The sequence below is a fragment of the Cynocephalus volans genome, chromosome 4, assembly GCF_027409185.1.
Source record: "Cynocephalus volans isolate mCynVol1 chromosome 4, mCynVol1.pri, whole genome shotgun sequence".
Lineage (NCBI taxonomy): Eukaryota > Metazoa > Chordata > Mammalia > Dermoptera > Cynocephalidae > Cynocephalus > Cynocephalus volans.
This window is the reverse complement of record NC_084463.1, coordinates 103,653,617-103,678,595: the sequence shown is the minus strand read 5'-3', so window position 1 is coordinate 103,678,595 and position 24,979 is coordinate 103,653,617. Positions and strand designations below refer to the sequence as shown.

Sequence of the window (24,979 nt, the reverse complement as noted above, 5' to 3'; positions counted from 1 at the left end):
ATGTACCAATAGCAGAATCACCTACTAAATTCGTTTTCTTTTTCCCATTGAAATAAAATACTATGCGTGTTATTTTTTATGTTATATATGCATCACATGTAGGTTTTTGTGTGTATGTGTTGGTATTGACTTTGCTTTCAGATTTTTTTAATAAATGATGGCATATCACTAATCTACTATAGTAGCTTCATAGTGTGATATACTTAATATGTGGTATAAAGCAATCCCCTTCTCACAAAACAAACAAAAGCTTTGGATTTCTAAGAGGAATTACATTATATTTATTGATTAAATGTAAGAAAATAAATCTTAACAATAATATGTTTTCACATCCAAGAATCGGTGATAGGTGTTTTATTTATTAACAGCCTTTTCATATTTTTCAGTAAAATAATTTGTGTAGGTTAAACCTATTTCTTTGCATGTTATAAACATAAGTCTTTTGTTGCTATTATAAATAAAACATGTCTTATCTTGCAGTAATACATCTTACCAAATTATTATTTGGTAAGATGTATTAACATTACAGTTTTTTTTTAATTTTTTGTATTTTATTTGCATGCAGCATATATATATGTATAAATAGATGATTGGTAACTTTTCTCCAATATTCATACATATTCTTTTCTATTCTTTTTTATTTAATTCACAGTAACCTCCAAAACAATTATAAAAGATAATAGTGAAAGTGAATATTCAAATCTTGTTTCTGATTTTAATATAAATGGCGTGTTTCACCTATTAGAACTATGGTTGGCTGCTAGATCTTTGGGTAAACTTCATAATATTAAATGGTTGATTTATATTCCAATTTTATTTTATTTTTAGCAGGCTTACCTGCTGAATTCTGTCAAAGGCTTTTTAAGCATTCACTGATAAATTCATTATTGTCTGCTTTAACGTATTGATAAGTTTTTTATATTAAAACATCGTTGTTCTCTTGTGATTATAGAAGAATTCATTTTAAATGAAAAATAGCAAATTTAATCCACTTAGTACCAAAACAATAACTCAATGACATATTTAGATACATTCCAGGATCACAGGAATAGTTATATCCTCATACTATATAAAGCTACTCTGCAAGAATATTATATAAAGCTACATATTATATAAAGCTACTCTCTTATTAAACTAATTAGATGAGTTAGTCTCTCAATTTCAGAAATGAGAATACTGAGGCTGAGAAATTAAGAATGTCCCAAGTCTGTAGAATTACAGAGACAGCATTTATTTTCAGATTTGTCAGTCCAAAGCACTTGACCTTTAAAATATGTTGGATGGAGAAGCAGCTTGGTCTTGAAGCAACAGTGATGACATCTCTGCGAACCCTGCTTTCTCAAAGTCTGTCCCTCCTCCTCCCTGGTACTTCCATCTCCAGATTCCCATTATTTGCTGGTAGTAGAATGATGGGAACTTAAGGTTTAGAGTCACACAGGTCTGTGTTTGAATTCTTACTTCACTCCTTCATGTGGGATTTGGCATCAGTAGTTCCCATGTTTGTAAAATAGGTATGTGAGGACTGCATGAAATCAAATCCCTAAATCATAGTGTATGAACATAAAAGTTAATCAATAAATGGTAGTTATTTGGAATTTATAATGAAAATAACAATAACTATATTTGAATTTTGAATGCATACTCAATCTTAATAAAGAGCTTTACAACCGGAAGTTTCTTTAAGCTCCCACCACCTCCTTTTATAGACAGAAAAGTTCAATTTGGGGCCTGTTTAAAGCACTTTTGAATGGACCTTTGCAAGTCAATGGTAGATACTGAACTAAAAACCTAGTATTTCTGGCTGTCTCCACGTGTTTAGTATTCTGTTAAATTAGGGTGGCAAGGAACTCTGTCACAGCAGGACGTCAATTGCTCTCTCCTGGTAATCACACTCTCCACTCTCTTGGCTGCTGGCCAAATCTTCACCAGTGGTGTCAAAAACTTCCAGTGTATAATGGTTGCTATTACCACTTCTGGCTGGTCAAGGATACTCTTCTCCCTCTACAAATCACTCCACATCAACTAGACTTATACATTTGGAAAAAAAGGTTTTTTTCTTTTTTTGTTTTTAACAGCACACAGCTGGATGGAAGTATTAGCAAGAACATTTACAATTGTAAACAAAATGTGACAGTGACACACAGCAGTTGGATGAAACTGCAGACCAGGAAAAGCTTCGCAAAACACTGATCTCTGGATTGGTACAATTGCTGAACAAAGCCTTCCATCCAAGGCCGAGCCCGTGGCGCACTTGGTAGAGTGCTGCGCTGGCAGTGCGGCGACGCTCCCGCCGCGGGTTCGGATCCTATATAGGACTGACCAGTGCACTCCCTGGCTGAGTGCCGGTCACGAAAAAACGACAAAAAAAAAAAAAAAAAAAAGCCTTCCATCCAGACTAGCAGACACAATTTAATTGTGTGCGTGTGTGTGTGTGTGTGTGTGTGTGTGTGTGTGTGTGTGTGTGTGTGTGTGTGTGTGTGTGTGTGTGAGAGAGAGAGAGAGAGAGAGAGAGAGAAATTCATAGTAGGGATCATCAAGTTCAAACACTTAGAGGAGCCAGGCAGATAATATAAGTAAATGTAAAAAGTATAAATTCAGACTGTGTAATATTGGGGGTTGTGTTAACTAAAGGACCAGCCACTTCTCAACGGTTTCCTAGTGAATGTTTATATGTGGGAATATAGGCCTAGTGCTGTCATATCTTCCCATTTTTAAGATAATTTATAAATCTATATTTTTATATGAAATCATCTAAATACAATCTTGTCCAAATAAGCGTGTCTGAAGCCTTTATTGGGATATTATAGCTTTTAAACAGATTATTTAATCTCTACAAAGCATTGAGAAGGAATTATAGTCTTAATTTCGGAGTACATATGAAATGTATAATAACACATAATACATAGAAAGTAATTTTCTTAAGACCACACAGCCAGAAAATGGCAGAGCTGAGACCAGAGGAATTGATCCTTACCAAGTCCTGAGTTTTTCCACCCATTTTGTCTCCTCCCTGGCTGGACTGAGTTATCACAGCAGAGAGTTTACAGGACATGTGATTCCTGATGGAGTCCATTTCCTCTTTCTTCTGTGGCTTAGCTTCTAAGTACTGGAGCTACAATTTATCTTACTGTTTAGGAGTAATCCTGGATCCTGATGCCCAAAATAAAGAAGGCATGGTCCTAGTGGCTCCTAAAGTTTCCTTGCTGACCCTCTCTCATAGGCAATTCTTGGGGCAAGTTGATCTGGCTCCATTTACAATGCCAGTAAGTGACAGGTGGGTCCAGGGAGGTCCAGGTATTGAAGTTGTTTGAGTGTCAGCTTGGCCACTATGGTACAGATTCTGAGTTATGGCTTGATGGTCATTATTGACTAAAAGCATCAGGGACTGCCCTAAATTCAGAGGGTGGCATCCAAAGGAAGAATTCCTCTGCCTCACAAATGCTTCTTCAGTCTCTGTAATGTTCACTTCTTATTATGAGGTGTGAGAAGAGAGAGGGCTGAGTTGAACCGAGAGAATGACTCCTCTGATTCACCCAAGAATCCAAATCCAGCAAAACCTGAGGGACTATTGGTCCTGGACTTCTTTACGTATTAAATGCACTTTGGTACTTTGATCCAAGTGCCCTTATCTCAGAAACTTCTGAAATTATTATTTCTTCTCTAATATTTATTACACCTCTTTATGCCAATCATTTACCAGGTGCTACCATGTTTTCTTTAGACCATTCTTTTAGTTCAAACTGATATCCATCTACCAAGCACATACTGTGGACAGTGTACTTTATTTTCAGGAGATTTAATGTTGAATAATCTACAGCTCTTGCATGTGAAAATTCACAATATAGTTGGTGAGAGAGACATATGCATAATGTTGGAGATGTAACCATTAAGCACCAAGAACTCAGCACCTTATCTTTACTATAAATGTTGCCAAATGCCAAGGCCATTCTATAACTTCCTCCCCACAAACTGAATTTCCCTAAAGTTGGCTTCAGCAAATGACATAATCCCTCTAGGTTCCCCTTTCAAATCACCTCAGAAGAGTGTTTCTCAGACATTAATTCATAAGCCAATTGCCTAGGATCTTGCTAAAAGACAGATTCTGACTCAACAGGACAGGAGATTCTGCAATTTCAACAACTTTCTGGGTTATGTCTTTGCTGAAGGTCAATGGGCCACACTTTGAATAGCAAAGTAGAGAACAGACTTAGAGAAACTCAGACATGTTGTAAAGAGTTCAGTGTAAATCACAATGAGGAATCAAATAAGAGGAGGCAAATGCAGAGATGTTTAATGGTTACAGAATCTTGCATGGTTCTCCCAGTAACAGTGCAGGGCTACGCTTCCTAGGTTCTCCTTGGAAGATTCTTGAGAATCTTACTCTTCGTTCCTGTGCCTGAAGATAGATATCATCAGTCACCCAAACACCAACAAAAGGATTTATACCTTCTTTATAAAATATAAGCCTCTTCTTTCTCAGAAACAGAAAAGCTGTGGCATATCAGATACTCAATAGAGATTAATGGACTGAATCCTATTCATCCTATTCATTCTATGATCCTATGATCCTATTCATCCTATTTGGATGAAACACTGTCCTGCTCCTAAGACAATTTATGATAGAGACAATGGAACTTCTACTTTTGTCCCATCATTTAGACTTCAGACCCAATTTTTCTAGAACCTTTACTCTAATCTGCCGAGTTTTTACACAATACACAATGGGATTCATCAAGGGTGGTACCAGCAGGAATGCATCTGCTATCAGAATCATAGCTAAAGGGGACCTATGCTTAGCAAAGCGATGCATGGTGGCCAAGGTGATGATGGGCACATAGAAGATGAGCACAGCACAGATGTGAGACACACAGGTGTTAAGAGCTCTGAGCCGCTCCTCATGGGATGCAATGCCCAATACGGTCCTCAGAATGAACACATAGGAAACAGCAATGAGTATGCTGTCTGACATCATGCAGAGTGCAACAAACAGACCATAGTAAAAGTTAACCTTATTGTCAGAGCAGGCCAGCTTCATGACGTCCTGGTGGAGGCAGCAGGAGTGTGACAACAGGCGTTTATTACAATATGTGAGTCTCTTTAAAGTAAAAGGAAGGGGAAGCACTAAGAGAATGCTTTTAATAGCAAATGCCAGACCAATTTGCACAACTCTGGAGGTAGTGAGGATGGAGCTATATCTCAGGGGGTTATGAATGGCTACAAAGCGATCAAAGGACATGATCAGAAGCACCGAAGACTCCATGTCTGTGAATCCATGGATGAAGAATTCCTGGGCAATGCATGCATCAGCAGAAATCCCCATGGTGTTGAACAAGAAGATTCTCAGCATAGTGGGGAGGGAGGAGAAAGACAGGCCCAGGTCAGATAGAGCCAGCATGGACAGGAAATAATACATGGGCTCATGCAAGGAAGGCTCTGTTCTAATGACAAACAGGATGGTGCAGTTGCCCAGGATGGCCGTGAGGTACATGAGGCAGATAGGGATGGAGATCCAAATGTGTACATTCTCAAGCCCTGGGATCCCAATTAATAGGAATGTGGAGATTTCAACTTCTGAGGTATTGCTGAGATACATCATAAACAGGTCTCTCATGGGTCTAAAGTAAGATCAACAACAGATGGAAATCCTTAGATGTATTTACCAAACACAGCTAAATTCAGTTGTTGGTTAAATGAAATATAGCTTAATCTTTGGAGTCAAGAAATAGTTTAATATAACTTTTCCTATATAAAGAAAAATATGGAGTAGATTTAAACAGTTTCTTCACAGTTTTTATTTAAGGCCTTTATACTACTCTTCAAACACTTTTTTTCTCTGATATATCTTTAAACAACTCTATAGCTAAGAAGTAACAAGGTGTTTCGATATCTTTTTTTTTAAACCACCATCATTTGAGATTTATACATTAAGTAAACTAAGAGGAATAAGTTGCAGTCTGGAAGAGTTCTAATATCATGGCTGTGTGGCCAATGGTCATGTACTCGTGCAAACCACAGATGTCATAAGAGCAGGAGTTAAAAGAGGCCTATTATCGTTCATGGTATATGTATGTGAAAATATAAAGTTGGTCTACCATAGAGACTGGCACTCCACAATGGAAAGTCAAATATTCAAATTCAGCCCACAGCCTGTTTTTGTACAACCTGTGGGCTTTTCTATATTTTTAAAGGGTTGTATTTAAATAAACAAATAAATAAGACAAAAGAAGGAAAAGCATATGTGATAGAGATGGTATGTGCCTTAAAATAATAAATGTTTACTTCCTTGACATTTACAGAAAAAAAATTGTTGACCAATAGACTAGAAAATTATGCTTGCAAGTGCACACACACAATATCATGGTAGTATGAATGAGTAGCACAGAAATGGAGTGTGTATATAAAGAAACTTCATATTTCATGGTAACATTTTATTTCTTTCACTTAAAAAACTAAAAAACAGATGAAGCAAATACACACATGTTTAAATGTGTCCATCAGAATTTCTCTGTATTTTTCTATGTTCTTTAATTTCTTATCCCCTCTTGATTGTCTTACGGAGCATCACTCCCAGAACCACAGACTCAAAGCCTCAGAAAGATCTCTAGCACCAAACACTATTTGCCAGAACCCGACCGTTGCCTGTGGCGTGGCAATATGGCCAGTCCAGCACCTCAGGGAGCAGGGCAGGAAGGCCTCTTTCAACACCAGCTGTCATTACATAGCGGCCAGTCACCAGCAGGAAAACCACAGTAAGTGGTGAGGAGGGAATGGCCATGCCTGAGTACCTGTCCTTTCATGGGCAGTCTCTGAGCATTTCTTGGCAGGGGTGGAGAAGGAGGAGATTACATCCAGACAGAAGAAATCAGGGGAAGATGGGCGGAAATAGAAAACAGTGAAGAGGAGAAAAAGTCGCTAGCCTTTCCTCTCTGCCAAATTTTGAAAGAGACTTCATGCCAAGCTGACTAGAGTTGGGGACTACTAAAGAGATTTAGTGGTATGTATTGGCATTGTCATATGGAGAAGACATGAAATAAGGCTGGATAAGGAGAACATACTTTCTACTCACAGCACTGTCCATTTTGTTTCAGCCTTTCAGTTGTAGTTAATGCTCCCTTGATGTGCTGCAAACCACAGCAGCTATTCATATATGCTTAAGGCACTCACGACTTCCAAGCTGTTGCTACTGGCCCTGCTCAGAAAGGCTACAGCTCTTGCCCTTCTCTCCCCCATTCTTGGATTTCCTTCCCAGTATTCTTGACTTCTCTGTCTCTTCCCTTCATACTGGTGACCCTTTCAGGTTCTTATCTCTGGTATTTGGACTTGATCCTGTTCATGCTCCTAGTGCCAGCATCACTGACACCTAGGGTAACTCTCCTTTTAAGAGCTCTAGACCACAAAAGTCCCAATAGTGCAGGTGTCAGTCTGTCCTTGCCAGGAGATTGAGATTCAGACAGATGGAGAGAAATGATAGCACACCTTCCATCTCTGGTCAATAAGTTCCCTCAAAATGAACAATTTCCAAGGTTCCATGTCTGACACCTTTCTTTATATGCTTCAAACCTAGCTCAGGTAGCTGAAGAAATGAGTTAATGTTGACAACGTTGTTTTTTCAACTGTATTCATCCTGCAAATTCAAGTACCACATCCCACATGTGGACACTAGTCTTCTCATCCATAAACCCTGACTCAAATGTAGCTCGATCCCTTGGGTTGGACAACCCAAGAAGTATTTTTGCCCTCAGCCCTGTGAGAGACATAGAATAGATCTCTATAATTTTCAGTGTTTTCTTTAGAAAAAAATAAAATCTTCCTAGGGAAACTTAATTTGAGTCTTCACGAGACTTACCAGGCTCCTGCTCCCTAATTCCAGACTGAGGGTGAAGTAGCTTCAAATTCTGCAAGTTCAGCAGCTTTTCTGATGTAGCCTACTGTTCGGAATCCACATCCTTATTTATATTCTCATATTCTTCTTTAGCATAAGCACATCCTCCTGAGAACTGACACCTAATCCTTTGGGAACAATGACTCTTCTTGCTTCATTTGTGTCTGTCAATAAGGGGCTCTCTTAAGAAAATGCAGAGAGTGGGTTCTGACTCATGGACATAGCTATAACTTTTGCCATCCTGCTCCCACATCAGGTGCAGGCTTTGGGGATGTCTCAGACATTGGTAAAGGTAGCCCATATCCAACAGTGGCTCTAAGATTCAGCACATGCCCTAATAGACTCAATATAGGACCATCTCTGAGGTCAGAGACACGCACACCTGAGGTGGAATCCTGCCTAGAGATTTGTTCTATTTGATCATCTCAATGTCTAAATTTATTTTTAATGTGAATGGCCTTAGGTAGGTCACAAACACCCAAATTTATCATAGACTTCTCCTTTCTTCATGATCTTATATCCAGCCCCTTCACATTTTTCAGCCCCTTCAGGCACTTGACTTCACAGAACAGGAAGGAAAGCCCAAGTCTCAGCATGCCTGATATCTTGGACCCTTGAGTTTAGAAGGAGACATCAATTTTTATACTGCTTACTAGGTTGAAAATTGGAAATAAATACAAGGCACAATTCTGGTAGCATGTTGTAAGGTAACATATAATTTTTAGACAGTAATATATCTATGTATATTGCAAAAGAAAATGTATCACAAAACACCCTTGGCCTCAAAAAAAGGAATGAATAAATGAACCAACCTAGATGAGCCAACAGTCATAACTCTATCTTCAGTCTAATACAAGAGGAGATGGGCTGGAGGTGGGGGCTGTCGTCATCTAGTTAGAGCAGTCAGTAAACAGAAAAGAGACCTATGAACTGGTGGCCTGGTTCTATAGCATAGATCTTGTTGGCTTAGTACTTCTGAAGACCTTGATAAAGCTGTGAATCGTACTTAAGCTCAGAATCTCTTGGTATTAGTAGCTTTTTATTGCAAGATCACGCCAATAGAAGTATAGTCATGGTCATGACACCTAATCTCCTACTACCAGGAAGAGTTGAGTCCTGGTTAAATATTGCTCTGTTTCCCTATAGTCTTAGTTCCCCTATATGCAAGGCTTAACTGGACACGATGGTGGACACAGTGCCGCAACTCCCAGAAAACTGGGTGAATCAAGCCAGATTTGTTAGGCAGTAGATTTACTTAGAACTGGATGCTAAGTAAGACAGGCTGGAAGGGATGCAGGACATTTGAATGGTCCTCTTCTGGCATCGCTATAGGAACATGAATTGCCTTGCACTGAAAGGTCTACATGGCCAACGTGGGCTTGAATTCATGACACAGAAATGATGCCAGTGTTGTGTAGTACAGTGTAGGTAATCTGGAGGAAACATTTTGCCACATGACTATTTTGGAGAATATTAAAAACAAGATGTAATTATGGCAGCATTATGGAGGACAGAATATCCAGAAAAGCCTAACATTAGCCAGGATTCCCAAGAGAGCTCAGAGATGGATATATATACAGAAACATGTACCAAAACATGTCTGCACTTTATTACAAGCTGTGGCAGAACTATGCAGAATGAGGCAGGATTATACGGAGGACTTCCATACTATTAGTGGAGCAGAAAAAATAGCCCTAAAGGCCTACTCTTTTTCATTCCACCAAAAATATCCAGCCTAGTTTTTTAAACTTCCTACTCTAGCATCTAAAAGGAAAAATACAGCTGTCATAAAAATAAATGGCTAGAAAAGGGAACACATAGTGTCAAGCCAGGGGAACATTACAGACCTGCTTAGATTCACCTAGCCAGAAAGATGAATCCAAAGGGGCCATGACCTGTGTTCACTCCAACTTTAATTCTCGAAGATATACACATTATAAAAATACCTTTCTTGGTCAAAAATTATGAAATGCAGGAAAAGTAAATTTTATTCCTTCCCACAATCAGCACATCTACTGTCATCACCATTCATTCATTTAACGTATTTCTTGACAACCTCTTATGCACAAAGCACTGCGTGCAAGCTGCTGAGAAACACAGATGACCAAAATAGATGGGTTGCTTTTACCGAGCTTATAGTTTAGAGTACAACTATGTGTCAAGTCATTGAGTAGGAGATCCAATGTAGAAAATGACAGCACAGACCTTTACCTGTGGTTATTGCTCAGATGCTTAAGGGCATAATTGGGGGTAATATACTTAGTTGCTGGAAAAATTCTCAGGTTATTCCAATTTGTGATGTTTGAAGAATTATGGTAGGTGGGGTGAAGCACAAGGTCAAAAAAGCACAAATAAATTATGTGAACGGTTTGCCTAGAATCTCATGGCACTTCTCACTTATATGGCTGTCTCTCCATTTACTCACATCCATGGCCTCATCCTGGATAAGGGGTTGAAAGGGAGGAAAATATTCAGGCTTGGTTCATGGATGGACTGGTGAACAAGTTGGTGTTAACCAAAAATGGAAGACTGTACAGTAGTATAAGAGCCCCCCACACGGGTGGTCATAAAAAAATACTGGTGAAGGAAAATCCTCATAATAGTGTGAGTAGGAATCTTGGTGGTTAACTTTGTCTGAAATGAAAGGTCATCTGAGGTGTGTGGGTATATATGGACTACTAAACTTTACTGAAAGGCTTGGAGAATTGATCAGGGGATGGAACTACCAATTTTGGAAGAAGAGAAGTAAGGAAATCTGGAGAAAATGTTTATGACATGCATATAGGGGTAGACACAAAGGATAAACATCTTTGTTATCTCATTTCAATACTAACCAGACAGTACCCACGTCATAGAAGGAACTCAACAACCAGGTAGAAAGCACCCATGTGTGGAGATCAGCAAGCCTTGGCTCCCTCATTGGTGGTGCAGTGGGCCCATAAGTTGAGTTATTACAACAGAGATAGAAATAAAGCATGAACCAAAAGTATGATTTCTCTTTTCCAAGGTGAATCTTGGCAGAAGACTTTGAAAATAGTGTTTTCCTCATTCCCAGAATGTTAGCAGTGTTACTACCACTCTTAATATTCAACTAACAGCAACAGAAACTGATGTTGAGCCCTTGATATGGTAGCTTGTATTTACATTGGCTGTGCCCCTGGACATAATACAGGGCAAAATAGTCCCATCTATGCAAGGCCCAATGTTGAATTACACTGATATATATTTTAGGGTTCACTCTATAAAATGGCTATTTTGGAAGCATAGAAAGAGTAAAGAGTTTTAAGAAAAAACGTGTAACTAATTAAAGTGCTTTTTGTGTGTCATTCAAAAAAGAATAACAGGTTTATTGATAATTGTTCCTACATTAAATGAGAAACAGATGTTTAAAACGATTAATTTGCCCCAGATTATGCAGTTAGGCAGCAAAAAGTCCGGGACTGAAATCTGCATGTCTGACTCCAAGGCCTGCACTCATAAAGCTGAGGAATGCATAAAAGGATTCTCTAAACCAATCTGACAACAGTTTCTGACAAACGTTTTTCAGATGTGTGCTTTTAAAGAGACATGCTGTGATCAATGAGGTTTCTTTCTAGTAGAGTCCTTTATGACAAATGTTAATTCCACATAACACGAGCAGATATGAAATTCTTTCAGCTTCTCTGGAAAGTCCTTAATGTTGATTATCCCTCTCTGCAAAGGGCTCAGAGAATAAGGCTTCCATGCTACACTCGCTGTGCCAAAATGGAACATGACGCTAAAATGGAACTCGCCAATTCATTTGGTTCATTGTAGTGACTATCTCATTTTTTCCAGCTCTTACATACATTACTGATGATTCTTTCTGGAATTTTTTCTTCCCATCAATTTGTAAAGCACTAGTCTATTATTTTTTACCCACTAATCAGCTCTTTCTCTGACTCTTTTGGTTTTATTTTTTCTTTGTTTCTTCCCCTCCGAGAACCTTGTTTTCCACCCTTATATATGGTATCCTTTAAGGATTTACTCTATGCCCATTCTCAAGTCACTTTAAAAATTACCTTGCTAATTTTTACACCTTCATATTTCACCTATATAATAAATTTTAAGTAAATATTTCAAAGGCAGTTCTGGTTTCCAGGTTCCAGATCTGAAGATAAAACTTGCTTCTCTACATTTCCACATGGATTTCTCATGAGTAATTCATACCTGATATGTTCAAAACCAAATTGAACCTTTTCCCTTATAACCGTTCTTCCTCCCACATATTCTGTATAAAGCTTACATTTTTCACAAAATACCCCAATTATCTAAATTAGAAATATGAGCATCATCCTTTAGTCTTTTATTTTTTAACTAACACCACTTCTAAGTAATTGCCATGTCTTTTCTATTCAACCTCTAATATCCCTCTATCTATTTCATTGTATCTTTATCTAAATATAAAATGCTCTCTTCCAGATCTTCACACTCTCTAACCTAGACTATTAAATTAGTTTATAAGTAATAATACTTTATTTTTATTAATATAATAATATTAATATCATAATGACAAGAACTGAAAAGCAATAACAACATCCATTTATTAGGCATGTTCTCTATGCCTGAAAAATGTAAATAAGAAAAACTATTTTTTAAACTGAATGATGAGGCAGTGGCGGTGGCGGCAGTGGCGGCAGCTGCGGCAGGCCCCAACAGGTGGCACTGGTGGCTGAGGCAGAGGCGGAGGCCGGCGGTGGCAGAGGGGGGAGGTGGCGGCACTCGTCCTACTGAGAGTGTGGGTGCAGCAGTGGGAGCAGGTGGCCCGATAATGCTGTGACACTTTTGGTCACGGTGGTGGAATAGACAGTCCCTAGCATCACTCTCTCCCACAAATCAACTGATTTACAACTATAAAAAGATAACATCAAGTGCATAGGGAACAGGGAGACGTCCAGCAGGGGAGACAGAAGCTCCATGGAGACCACAAGCCCTGCGGGCCGCCATCGCATGATCCAGCAGATAGGCTTCACCATTGCCACCCGACTCCATTCCCAGCCGGACCCAGTGCGTGCAGAGCAGGGAGACATCCAGTGGGAGAGGCAGAAGCTCCATAGAGACCCACACCCTGTGGGGGGGCTGCCGCCACGTGATCCAGCAGCAGGTAGGCTTCACCGCTGCCACCCAGCTCCATCCCAACCCCAGCCCAATGTGCAGAGAGCAGGGAAACATCCAGCAGGGGAAGGGGAAGCTCCACAGAGACCACACACTCTGCAGTGCCTCCGCGCATCCCAGCAGCCCGGCTCAGTGCACGGGAAAAGGGAGATATCCAGCACGGGAAGTGGAAGCTCAGCAGAGACCACACACCCTGTGGTACCTCCCTGTGACCCAGCAGCCTGGCCGAGTGCAAGCTGACCAGAGAGGTGGCTCCCTGGAGAGGCCCAAGATCAGAGGCAACCACACACACAAGGCACTAGTGGCCAACTGAGCAGTCACTGAGGTAGCCATACCAAATTGGCAACCCCAGCAACATCTTAGTCAGACAATAGTGTCAAACCTGTGGACTGTGAAACCGCCTGCCACAATGAATAAACATCAAAGAAAAGATACCAAAAACACGAAAAATCAAGAAAGTGCACCACCAAAGGGTAATAATTCTCAAGCTCTAGATCCTATAGAAGAAGAAGCCCTTGAAATGACTGAAAAGGAATTCCGAGTGATAATTCTAAGGAAACTGAATGAGATACAAGAAAACATAGCTAGACAATAAGATGAAATGAGAAAAAGGATACAGGACCTGAAAGAAGAAATGTACAAGGAAATCAATGCCCTGAGAAAAAATGTAGCAGAACTTGCCAAACTGAAGAATTTATTCAGCAAAATAAAAAACACAATGGAGAGTTTAACCAGCAGACTTGCGGAAGTTGAAGACAGAACATCTGAACTCGAAGATGGGCTGTTTGAAATAACACAAGCATACAAAAGAAAAAAGAAAAAAGAATCAAATGCATTGAAGAAAATCTGAGAGAGATATCAGACAACCTTAAGTGCTCAAATATCCAAGTCATGGGTATTCCAGAAGGGGAGGAAAAAGGAGATTGCATTGAAAACATATTCAACAAAATAGTGGCAGAAAACTTCCCAGGTATAGGGAAAATCACAGATCTTCAGATCCAGGAAGCTCAAAGATCTCCAAACATATTCAACCCAAAGAGGTCTTCTCCAAAACATATTATAGTCAACTTGGCAAAACTCAGAGACAAAGAGAGAATCTTAAAAGCTGCAAGAGAGAAGCATCAAATCACCTATTAGGGAGCTCCAATCAGACTAACATCAGACTTTTCACCACAAACCCTAAAAGCCAGAAAGGAATGGGATGATATATTCAGAATACTAAAAGACATAGATTTCCAGCCAAAAATACTCTACCCTGCAAGGCTATCCTTCCAAAATGAAGAGCAAATAGTATACTTCTCAGACAAACAAAAACTGCAGGAGTTCACCACCACACGACCAACCTTACAAGAAATTCTCAACGGAGTACTGGGTTTGGTGCCTGAAAAATAACTAACACTGACATAAAAACCCAAGAAAAATCAAAACCCACTAAGTATAATAAAAATGGCATTCATGAAGAGAAAACAAACAAACAAAAATGCTATCTACAACCCAAGGAACCAACAAATACAGAAAACAAATAGTAAATCAGAAAGCAAGGAAAAAAAGACATCTAAGACAACCAAACAATAATCAATAAAATGCTAGGAATAAATCAACACTTTTCAATAACAACTCTTAATATAAAGGCTTAAATTCCCCAATCAAAAGACACAGACTGGCTGACTGGATTAAAAAGGAGGACCCAACTATATGCTGCCTTCAAGAGACCCACCTCAAAGACGCACATAGACTAAGAGTGGAAGGATGGAAAAAGATTTACCATGCAAACAGAAAAGAGAAACGAGCTGGAGTAGCTATTCTTATATCTGATAAAATAGACGTTAAACTAAAAACCATAAAAAGAGACAATGAAGGACACTACGTAAGGATAAAAGGATAGATTCATGAAGAAGACATAACAATCATAAATATATATGCACCCAGTGTCAGAGCAGCCAGATTTATAAAACAAACTCTATTAGACCTAAAGAAGGAAATAGACACTAATACCATAATAGCAGGGGACCTGAACACCCCACTGTCAATATTGGACAGATCATCTAGGCAAAGAAACAGCAGAGAAACACAAGATCTAAACAATACTCTAGACCAATTGGAATTGGCAGATATCTACAGAACATTCCATCCAACAACCTCAGAATATTCATTCTTCTCATCAGCACATGGATCATTCTCCAGGAAAGATCACATATTACGTCACAAATCAAGTGTCAAATAATTTTTAAAAAATTGGAATTATCCCATGTATTTTCTCAGACCACAATGGATTAAAATTAGAAATCAATAACAAACGAAATTCTGGAAACTATACAAACAGATGGAAATTAAACAGCATTCTACTTAATAACATATGGGTCCATGAAGAAATCAAGCAGGAAATCAAAAAATTTATTGAAACTCATGAAAACAATCATACATCATACCAAAACCTGTGGGATACTGCCAAACAGTACTAAGGGGGAAATTTATCACATTAAATGCTGACTTCAGAAGAATGGAAAGATGACAAGTGAACAACCTAACACTTCACCTTAAAGAACTAGAAAAACAAGAACAATCCAAACCTAAAGTTAGCAGACAGAAAGAAATCATTAAGATCGGAGCAGAACTCAATGAAATTGAAACCCAAAAAACAACACAAAAGATCAATGAATCAAAAAGTTGGTTTTTTGAAAAGATAAATAAAATTGACAAACCATTAGCATGGCTAACAAAAAAAAAGAAGAGAGAAGACTCAAATAACAAAAATTAGAAATGAAAAAGGTGATATTACAACTGATTCATCTGAAATACAAGGAATCATTCAAGACTACTATAAACAACTATATGCCAACAAATTTGAAAATCTGGAGGAAATGGATAAATTTCTGGACACACACAAGCTCCCAAAACTGAGCCAAGAAGATGTAGAAAATCTGAACAGACCAATAACAATAAAGGAGATTGAAGCTGTTATCAGAAGGCTCCCAACAAAGAAAAGCCCAGGACCAGATGGATTCACAGCAGAATTTTACCAAACATTCAAAGAGGAATTGACACCGATTCTTTATAAACTATTCCAAAAGATTGAAACAGATGCAAATCTCCCAAACTCATTCTATGAAGCAAACATCATCCTAATACCAAAACCAGGTAAAGATATAACCAATCCCCATCAAATTCCAATGGCATTTTTCTCAGAAATGGAAAAAACTATCCAGACATTTATATGGAATAACAAAAGACCACACATAGCCAAAGCAATGCTGAGCAAAAAAAATAAAGCTGGAGGCATAACACTACCTGACTTTAAACTATACTACAAAGCTATAATAACCAAAACAGTATGGTACTGGCATAATAACAGACACACCGATCAATGGAATAGAATAGAGAATCCAGAAATCAACCCACACACCTACAGCTACCTGATCTTTGACAAAGGCACCAAGCCTATAGACTGGGGAAGAGACAGCCTCTTTAGCACATGGTGATGGGAGAACTGGATATCAATATGCAGGAGAATGAAACTAGACCCATACCTTCCACCATACACTAAAGCCAAATCAAAATGTATTAAAGAATTAAATATACACCCTGAAACAATAAAACTTCTTAAAGAAAACATAGGAGAAATACTTCAGGAAGTAGGACTGGACACAAATTTCATGAATATGACCCCTAAAGCACGGGAAACCAAAGGAAAAATAAACAAATGGGATTATATCAAACTAAAGAGCTTCTGCACAGCAAAAGAAACAATTAACAGAGTTAAAAGATAACCAACAGAGTGGGAAAAACATACATCTGACAAAGGATTAATATCCAGAATATACAAGGAACTCTAACAACTTTACAAGAAAAAAACAAGCAACCCAATTAAAAAATGGGCAAAAGAGCTAAGTAGGCATTTCTCTAAGGAAGATATACAAACGGCTAACAGACATATGAAAAAATGCTCAACATCACTCAGCATCTGGGAAATGCAAATCAAAACTCCACTGAGATACCATCTCACCCCAGTCAGGATGGCTAAAATACAAAAGGCTATGAACGATAAATGCTGGCGAGGTTGCAGAGAAAAAGGAACTCTCATACATTGTTGGTGGGACTGCAAAGTGGAGCAGCCTCTATGGAAAATGGTATGGAGGTTCCTCAAACAATTGCAGATAGATCTACCATACGACCCAGCTATCCCACTGTTGGGATATACCCAGAGGAATGGAAATCATCAAGTCGAAGGTATACCTGTTCCCCAATGTTCATTGCAGCACTCTTTACAATAGCCAAGAGTTGGAACCAGCCCAAATGTCCATCATCAGAGGAGTGGATACGGAAAATGTGGTACATCTACACAATGGAATACTACTCAGCTATAAAAACGAATGAAATACTGCCATTTGCAACAACATGGATGGACCTCGAGAGGATTATATTAAGTGAAACAAGTCAGGCACAGAAAGAGAAATACCACATGTTCTCACTTATTGGTGGGAGCTAAAAATTAATATATAAATTCACACACACACACACACACACAAAACCAGGGGTGGGGAAGAAGATATAACAACCACAATTACTTGAAGTTGATACAACAAGCAAACAGAAAGGACATTGTTGTGTGGGAGGGGGGAGAGGGTGGAGGGAGGGAGGTTTCGGTAATGGGCCACAATAATCAACCACATTGTATATCGACAAAATAAAATTTTTTTAAAAAATTTTAAAAATAAAAATAAAAATAAGTGATGAGAATACCACATGTCAGAAGCTGTTGGACAAGATACCAGAGTGCAATTTATAACCAGAAGACTACAAACTTATCAGAAAACAAGGATGGGAAATATTAATTATCTAAGTTTTCATCTTAAGAATCTAGGAAAATAAATAAATGTCAAAAGAAGCTATTGAGAAAGATAAAATCTTCAAATGAATGAGTTATCAATAAAGTCAAAGTTGATTGTTTAAAAAGATTATAAGTGAGCCTTTTATAAGATTGGTCAAGAAAATTTTTTTAAAAGCACGAAAAATGAAAATAATAACAATTCTAGTTACAGAAATATACTTTTAAATACAAAGGAATAGTATGAAAAACTATAACTATATGTTTTATGACATATATAAGATATATAATTTTATAGGAAAACATAAATTACCAATCTAGCTTAAGAAATAAAACCCAGCAGAGAAGAAATGGTAATGATAGGAAAAACTTTACTAATGAAGGGGAGGAGAATCAGAACATGTTTTGATTTGTGAGTTTTCTACCGAACTTAAGCAAAAAATAAGTACTTTAATCTTTTACAAATTCATCTAGTTCAGAATAGAGGGAATTTTGTCCCTCAGGGGTCATTGAACACTGTCTGAAGACATTTTTGGTTGCCACAACTGTAACCGGAGTGTTACTGGCATCTAACGGGTAGAGGCCAGGGATCCTGCTAAACATCCTAAAATGCACAAGACAGTTCCTTAAGACAGAGTATTATCCAGCCCAAAATGTTTATAATGTCAAGTTTGAGAAACCCTATCCTAGAGCATATGAAAAGATGGAAAGTCATTATCTAATTACTTATGAAGACAGATGGAAACATGAATAACTCATTAGCAAGTCAAATGCGACTGTGCTTTTAAAGAATATTGCATTTTAACACTGTTGATTCTGTTATGAATAAAAAAATACTCATATTAAACGGAAAACATGATTTTCTGAAGAGAAGAGAAAAAAATTCAGAAAATTCAATGGAAATTTATGATTTTCTTAATATTTAGGAAAAAAATAAATGTTCCCTAGTGAAGAATATCTTCCAGATATTTAGAGCAAACGTAATTACTGGTAACCTACTAAAAGCATTTTCATTAAAATCAGGGACAAGATACCATATCTACTACTATTCAACGTTTTATGAAATATTTGAAATATTATTAGCAAAAAGACAAGTAATTAGAAGTAAACTGTGTTTCATTTGAAAAGAAAAAAGACATGTCTTTATTTAGTTCTTAACTGATTTTTTACCTGAAAAAATCCAAAAGAATAGACTGTAAACTGTTAAAATACCATTTATAAAAATAACCAGATAGAAAATCAATATCGCAAATCAATAGATTTTCCTGTTCACAAAATTAATCACTGTGAAAATTTTTTTTTAATTTTTTACTCACAATAACAACAAAACTATAAAATGTATTGGGATAACAAAAAGTTTTTGGGTAGAGGCAGAGGAGGGTCTGTGAAATTTTACTAAAAAACATAAAGAAAGCTCATTATTCCTTAATTACATTCCTGAAGATAGGAATCTTCAACAGTGAATAGATGTGAATTCTCCCAGTAACTAACTCATAAATTCCAAGCATTATAATCAATAGCACACAAGAATTTTTAATGGATAGTGACAGATGGACACTAAAGTATATTAAATACTATAAATGTGCAAATACATTTAGTATAATATTAATAACAATAAAAAGGAGAGACTTGTCCTTTGAAATATCAAAATGTAATATAAAAAGCTATTGTAATTAAGAAAGTGTAATATTGACAAAGTTATAAAAATTTATATCCCAAGAAAAGAATAGTATTTCCCATAAAACTGTGAATGAGGGTAACAAATATGATAATAATAAAATCTTCTATGAGTAAAATAAAGAACTGGTTTTTTGATAAATGAGGTTTGGCCAATTTGGTAACAATTTCTTAAAATATAAAAAGATTCCTACTTTACATATCCCTGTATTTAAATTAATAATCTCAAGGCAAAAATCTATAATAATATTGAAACAAATAAAAGAAAATGCATTTATGACTTTTTGAGGATAAAATTAAAGCAACTTTGTAAAATATTGATATAAAACACTGCATTAAATTTAAATACTACTGCTTGCAAAAGATATATGTCAACAAAATTATCAGTACAGCATATTATACATGCATTAGAGGGCCAAACCAAAGAATACTGATGTATCTAGTTAAAAATGGCAATCTGAATTAAAGTATAGAAAATAAGATATAAAGATTTGAATGTATTTGGGAAAATGGAATAAACAAGACAATATAAAATTAGTCCAAGGCTAGATGGGGGATCAAAAATTAAATAAAAACAACTTGATTTATAATGTTGAATGGGACAGTAGAGGAAGTGAAAGATGTTAGTAAAGAGATGGTTTAATCATCCCTCTACTAAGAAGGTAAAAAAGTGCCCCCATACAAACTCATCAACTTCTCCATTTTAGTAAGTGAACCAAGCATCAAAATATCTGGATTTTGTTTTGGCTATTCCATTTGACACTTATTTGTTATCAACTCAATGTATAGTCTCCACCTTGTGAGCTTTAAAAAAGTTAATAAAATTGGTAGGCTAAATTACTGCATTTTAATCATGTCAGCACATTAGAATCATTTGGGAAACTGTCAAAAAATATGAAGCCAAGATCTCAGCCCTGATCAAATAAATGTAAATATCAGGAGATGGTGCCCATGCATTTTCTTTAAGTTAGACTGTGTGTGTTTGTTTTTTTCCCCTTTGGTGATGTTCTATGGTTTGATTGATGATGAGGGAGTTAGAAACAGGAAGTGATAACAACAGATTTCTGTGTCCAGAGATTTTGGTCATAGATGAAATGGTAAATATTGGGATACATAATTATTCTGGCCAGGCAGAATAATAAAGATGAAGATAGAAGTTCTTTCTCAACCATTGACTGGATGTAGAACCTCATTCCCACCTATGGTCCATGATCTATAAATCTTGGACTTTAAAAATATCACTGATTGGACTGGCCAGTTAGCTCAGTTGGTTAGAACATGGTACTGATAACACCATGTTTCAATCCCTGTACAAGACAGCTGCCGATTAATACGTATACTAAAGTGTGTGTGTGTGTGTGTGTGTGTGTGTGTGTGTGTGTTTATTTATATTTGAATATTTTATATATATATAAAATATTCCTGACCTGACTATTTCTAGATGTTTCTGCAATGGTTAAAAACCTCAAGTTTTATTTAAAGTACTTCTTTCTAAATATAAATGGCTACTATTTTAAGAGCTAGAAGGAGCTCAGAATTCGAGAATCTTATAAAAAAAATGGAGCTGATGCCAAGTGGAAGGACTCAAGAAGCTTATTTCCTAACAAACAGAGACACAGAAGTCAGTCAAATTTAAAAACTAAGTGAAGTACCTATAAAATATATGCATATCTCACATTTAGGGCCACACGGAATTACAATAATTCTACTTTATTTCCTTGAAGTAACTGACTTTGAGGTTTCTTCCCTGGAAAGAAATAATTTGTTTGCAAACTACTTGCTGATATCTTACTTGAGTCCCACAACCTTTAGCTTGAGCCTGTTACTCTGCACCCCTCCTCCTAATGTTTCTACTTTTCTGCCTCTGATTTGAAGTCTCTAAGCACCTGCCTCTTCACTCCCCATCCCTCCTTCTCTGCTCTATATCATCAACCTCCCTCTAAGGTCTCTGTCTTCTTGGCCTGCTCTTTCTGGTCCTAGCATCTTACCTGGATCCCGACAGCATGTGAACTGCCTTTTCTACTCACTTCCCAGTCAAATGTGTGTATAGGTGGCTCTTGGGCCAGGCCTTCTGTAAGGAGCCCAGCATATAACCCAACCCTGCTGCCGAGAGACCCTCGGGACTTGTCCCTAACAACTAGAATTTCCCAGAAGATTCCTCACTCTAGACTGAAACACATCAAATTAATATGTTTATTACTCCATTTTAATTATTACATTATTTATAATCTTTTAGATTAATATAAAGGTTCTTTATCTCCCTAATTAATTTTAGATTCTATTCCTGCTATGTAGAGTGCAGGGAATAAATGCCCTTTTACTTCCCTCCTTCTCTTCTCCCTTCTTCCCCAAATTCAGTCACCTGCAGCATAATGCTCCCCTGGAAAATATATATAAAACAACTGCAGATAGAACTACCATATAATCCAGCAATCCCATTACGGGTGATATATCCAGAAGATTTGAAATCATCAGGTCAAAGGGATACCTGCACTCCCATGTATATTGCAGCTGTTTTTACGATGGCCAGATGACGGAACCAATCTAAACGTCCATGGATGGATGACTGGATAAGGAAATTGTGGTCTATATACACCAGGGAATACCACTCAGCCATAAAAAAGAATGAAATTCTACCATTGCAGCCTGGAGAAAATTATCCTAAGTGAAACAACCCAGGTACAGAAAGAGAAATTCCTCATGTTCTCACTCAAATCTGGGAGCTGAATCCATAAATAAACAAATATACAATAAAGAGAGACAGAGAGCAAAAGAAAGAAACAACAATCACAGTAACTTTTAGAAAATTAGAAACAGAGAAAAGAATCCTGGTTATTTTTATCTGTGAACTTTTAGAAAGAAAGAAAAAAACCACAGTTACCAGAAGTGGAAAAGGGGAGAAGAGGGAGGGAGGCTAGTGAGGACTTGGTTAAGGGACACGAAGAATGATCGCTTATTGTAATGATGAATAAGCTAACTATACTGATCTAACCACCACACGTTGTACAAAATTGCTGAAAGTCATCATTGTACTCCACATGTATGTATAACCAAAAATAATAATAAATAAATAAATAATAAAAAGACATCTTTTCTGTCACTAAATTGCATTGATTTCTCTATTTACAATCAATTATATGCTTGGAGCTATTTTAGTTTTGTTTTTTTTAAAATCATGTTTTCAATAACATATTTATGTATCTTTACATAAATACAAGGTCACTCCTAAGGTACGTGGGGCACAGATAAATATGTTTTGTAGGGCCCCTGTCTAGATAAGCAATTTCATTAAAACTATATTTGAATGTCTATAGTCCATGTGAAGTATAAATATTTATAGGTGAAGATTTAGAATAACGAATGTACTTATTGTTATACTAGTTTGCTAGGTCTGCTCTAACAAAGTACCAGAGACTGAATGGCTTAAACAACAAAAATTGTTTGTGTCACAGTTCTGAAGGCTAGAAATCCAAGATCAAGGTGTTGGCAGGTTGGTTTCTTCAGTTGACTAGGAAGGAGAATCTGTTCCATGCGTCTTCTCCCTTAGCTTCTGGTGGTTTGCTAGAAGCCATGGCTTGGAGATGCATCATCTTGGTCTCTGCCTTCACATCCACGTGGCATTCTCATGTGTGTGGATCTCTGTGTCCACATGCCCCTTCATATAAAGATTCCAGTCATATAGGATTAGGAGCTCACTATACTCCAGCATGAACTCATACACAAGAAAATGGAAAAATGGAATTTAAACATAATACAAATCTTTCCATGAAAACTTTAAAGACCCATAGTATTTATTCTATGTACGCATACATCTTTGTATATTATGTTTATATAATATATGTCCATATAATAACCTTTATACTGTTTATTATGTGCTATACACACACACACACACACACACACACACACACACACACACACACACACACACACACACACACACACACACACACACACACATATATAAAGGAGTTGATGACGTGGAAGAACATGGGATAAGCAAAAGCACAGAGAGACAGGATACTGTAGTTTAGGGCAAGATGCTCAAAAATTTAGAGTTCTAGTATCTCTGAGCAGTGACAAGGTCCGGGACATGTCCATACACAATTGGCTGAGGTACTGTGGAGATAAAGGTAACAGAAGTGAGGAGATAAGAACTATGAGACTACGGATGTGGCCAGGCTTTGTACGTAGATTTGTTGAAGTGTCCCAGAATTCACAAGTCAATGTCATCAACATTTTCTTCCATCAAAACTTCGTTTCTAAACATCCTTCTCTGTCATCCCCTTGTAACCCTACAATTGCACACTGGCGTGGCTACAAGTTTCTTATACGCAACCTTAAGTGGGCTCTCAATACTGCCCTGAAGTCTTTGCACATTCTAGTGAGACTGGGTTTCAGAGCAGGGTTGTGTGCCAGATTCCTAGGTCCTCAATGAATCCTGCAGAGGTACCAGGTTGTGAAAGTCACAAATGATGAGGGGTCCATTGGAGGGTTAATCCATCCAGGAAGCCATCCCCCACCAACCCTGAATAGTAGTGTATGGCCCGAGAAGTAATTTCCACAAGAGCCTGGTGTCAGATCTGTTTGGAGTCACTGTGGCATTTAAGATTGTGTAAGAGTCAGAAGATGGCTGTTAGATGTCACATTCTGTTTGAGGGAAACACTTTCCCTAAAATGAAGGAGGAGGAGGAAGAGGAGGAGCAGCAGCCAAATTTTGTTGTGCTTCATTATATTGAGCACCTCACAAATGAAAGTCTAAAAAAATGAAGAAAAATAATTTGCAACCTGAGATGATGAGATGAAACAAAACTTCCAATGTACTTCGTCAGCCTGATCCCCAAAATAATAGAACCTAAATATGTTCTGTTAACACAAACTCCCTAACAAAAACAATAGGATTTCTGATTTTGTTAGGCTGATGTCTGAAAGTAAATTATGTCCTTTGTAAATATCATGATCACAATCTACCACATACTCATTAATGTAAACCTGATATCATTGGTAATTTCTGTTTTACTTTTTTTTCTTTAAATGTATGATGGGTTTGTGTTTTGTGAGGCATATCTTCTGAAGTCTGATGGTTTTGCATTCTTTACAAATAAATCTTTTCTTCCAATTTTTTAATGCTCCTTCCTCAAACCTTCCTGTTATATCATCAAAGATGAGATAAAGAAAAATCAGGGAGTACTTAGGAAAAAAAGAGAGAGAGAGAGAGAGAGAGAGATTGAGAATACCAGCAGGGTCCTGTATAGGAGCTGAGAGAGAGGAAGCTCTGTGTAGGCTTTAACTGCTCAGGTTGAGTCAGGAGAGTCTTCCAGTCCCACAAATATTCAGAAATGACTATGGCAGGGTCTCTGTCAGAATTCCTTTTGCCTCTCCAGATAATTATCCACTCAGAAGTTGTGGGGCGGGGGGACCTTGGAGCCACAGCTACTTCAGTACACAGTGAAGAACCATTA

The 24,979-nt window shown here is 37.5% G+C and overlaps 1 protein-coding gene across 1 annotated transcript; it reads right to left on the bottom strand.

Annotated features, from left to right (window-relative positions):
* Positions 1 to 4,651: 4,651 nt before the first annotated feature.
* LOC134377265 (olfactory receptor 51A7-like) lies at positions 4,652 to 5,593 on the bottom strand. The gene has a single exon (XM_063095905.1). The coding sequence runs from the start codon at positions 5,591 to 5,593 to the stop codon at positions 4,652 to 4,654; it is 942 nt and encodes a 313-aa protein (XP_062951975.1).
* Between the last annotated feature and the right edge of the window lie 19,386 nt (positions 5,594 to 24,979).